The 1270-nt window shown below is 66.9% G+C and overlaps 1 protein-coding gene across 1 annotated transcript; it reads right to left on the bottom strand.

Annotated features, from left to right (window-relative positions):
- Positions 1-9: 9 nt before the first annotated feature.
- On the bottom strand, positions 10-1226 carry LOC105506600 (rho GTPase-activating protein 27-like; the record flags this gene model as incomplete). Its single annotated transcript, XM_011934804.1, has 4 exons — positions 10-404; positions 509-614; positions 745-879; positions 969-1226. Coding segments are annotated over 4 exons (677 nt in total), but the record flags the coding sequence as incomplete, so codon positions are not given.
- Between the last annotated feature and the right edge of the window lie 44 nt (positions 1227-1270).

The following is a 1270-nucleotide window of genomic DNA, read 5'->3' as shown; positions in this document are numbered from 1 at the left end:
GAGGGGAGAGGGGTGGCAGGGGTGATGAGGAGTTGGGGGAAGGAATCACATTTTGCAAACTGCCCACTAGGGGTCACCGTACCCTCAGAACCGAGGGTGCAGAAGTCACACCTGCCTGCGGCTGTGCGCTGGCGGAAGGTCCCAGAGAGAAGGCCGGGCCGCCTGGCCTCCGCCGCCCAGCTTGTGTGGCAGGCCCTCGGCCGCCGCCCCAGTCGCAGGCCCGCAGTCAGTGCGGCGGGAAGATGTCCGCACACTGCTGCAGGATGAGCTCCACCACCTGGTTCTGGAACACCATGGTCATGGGCATGCTGGTCTCTTCCACTTCGGGCCGCAGCAGCGTGGGCCCGAACACAATGGCCACGCTCTGCACCGACATGCGGTTCTGCTCGCCGTGCTCGATCACCCTGCGGCAGGGGTGGGTGGGATCAGGGCTCCGAACTGCGGGGAGGCGCAGGGGGGCTCCGGCCGGGACCTGCCTCCCCCTTCCCGCGCGGCACTTCTGGCTCACCGGCAGAGGTGCTGGAAGAGCATCCGCAGAGTGTCATGGTTGGGGGCGGGCAGCGAGCGCACCAGGTCGCGCACACAGCGGCTGCGCTGGGCCTGGTCCTGCAACTCTGGGTGAAGGAAGGTTTAGAGGGAGTCGGAACTGGAGGTAGGAAGTGTCGGCTGGGCGAGGGGAGCCTGCTAAAGGGGTGGCCCGCCACGCCCCTTACCCCATCCGCCCCACCTGCCCCAGGTGCTCACTGATGGCCGCAATGAACTGGCGGAAGTGCGAGAAGGGGAAGAGGGGCTCCGGCAGCTCCCGAAAGAAGAGCTTCAGGGCGCCGGTGATAACGTGGACATCCTCCCAGCGTCCGTCGTCCAGGTCAAGGCGCTCATCTGTGCCAGAGGAAGGGAGGAGGATGGAAGGGAGGTCAGTACCCCTCGCGCCTTCAGGCTCTGGGGCAGGGGGTGGGGACCGGCCTCACCATGGTCCACCTTATAGCGCAGCTTCTGGATGGTGGCCAGGTTTCCACTGATGCGGTACAGCCCGTCGATGTCCAGCCCTGGGGCAGAGGGAGGCGCTGATCCCAGGTTCGGGGGTGGGGGTAGGGTGGGGCTACGGGTCCCTGCTATGATTCCCAGTCGGGGCACTCCGTACTTTCCTCCTGGACCCTGCTTCCATCCAGGGGTCTTCAGCCTGCGGTCCTGGCAGGAGACCTGCGGGCACCCCAATGCCTGCCTCCCTCACCCCCACAGCGCACGTACCGCGGGCCTCGACGGCGCGGAT

Source organism: Colobus angolensis, unplaced genomic scaffold (genome assembly GCF_000951035.1).
Source record: "Colobus angolensis palliatus isolate OR3802 unplaced genomic scaffold, Cang.pa_1.0 Scaffold1380, whole genome shotgun sequence".
Lineage (NCBI taxonomy): Eukaryota > Metazoa > Chordata > Mammalia > Primates > Cercopithecidae > Colobus > Colobus angolensis.
The sequence above is the reverse complement of the archived record's forward strand: the minus strand, read 5'-3'. Positions and strand labels throughout refer to the sequence as shown.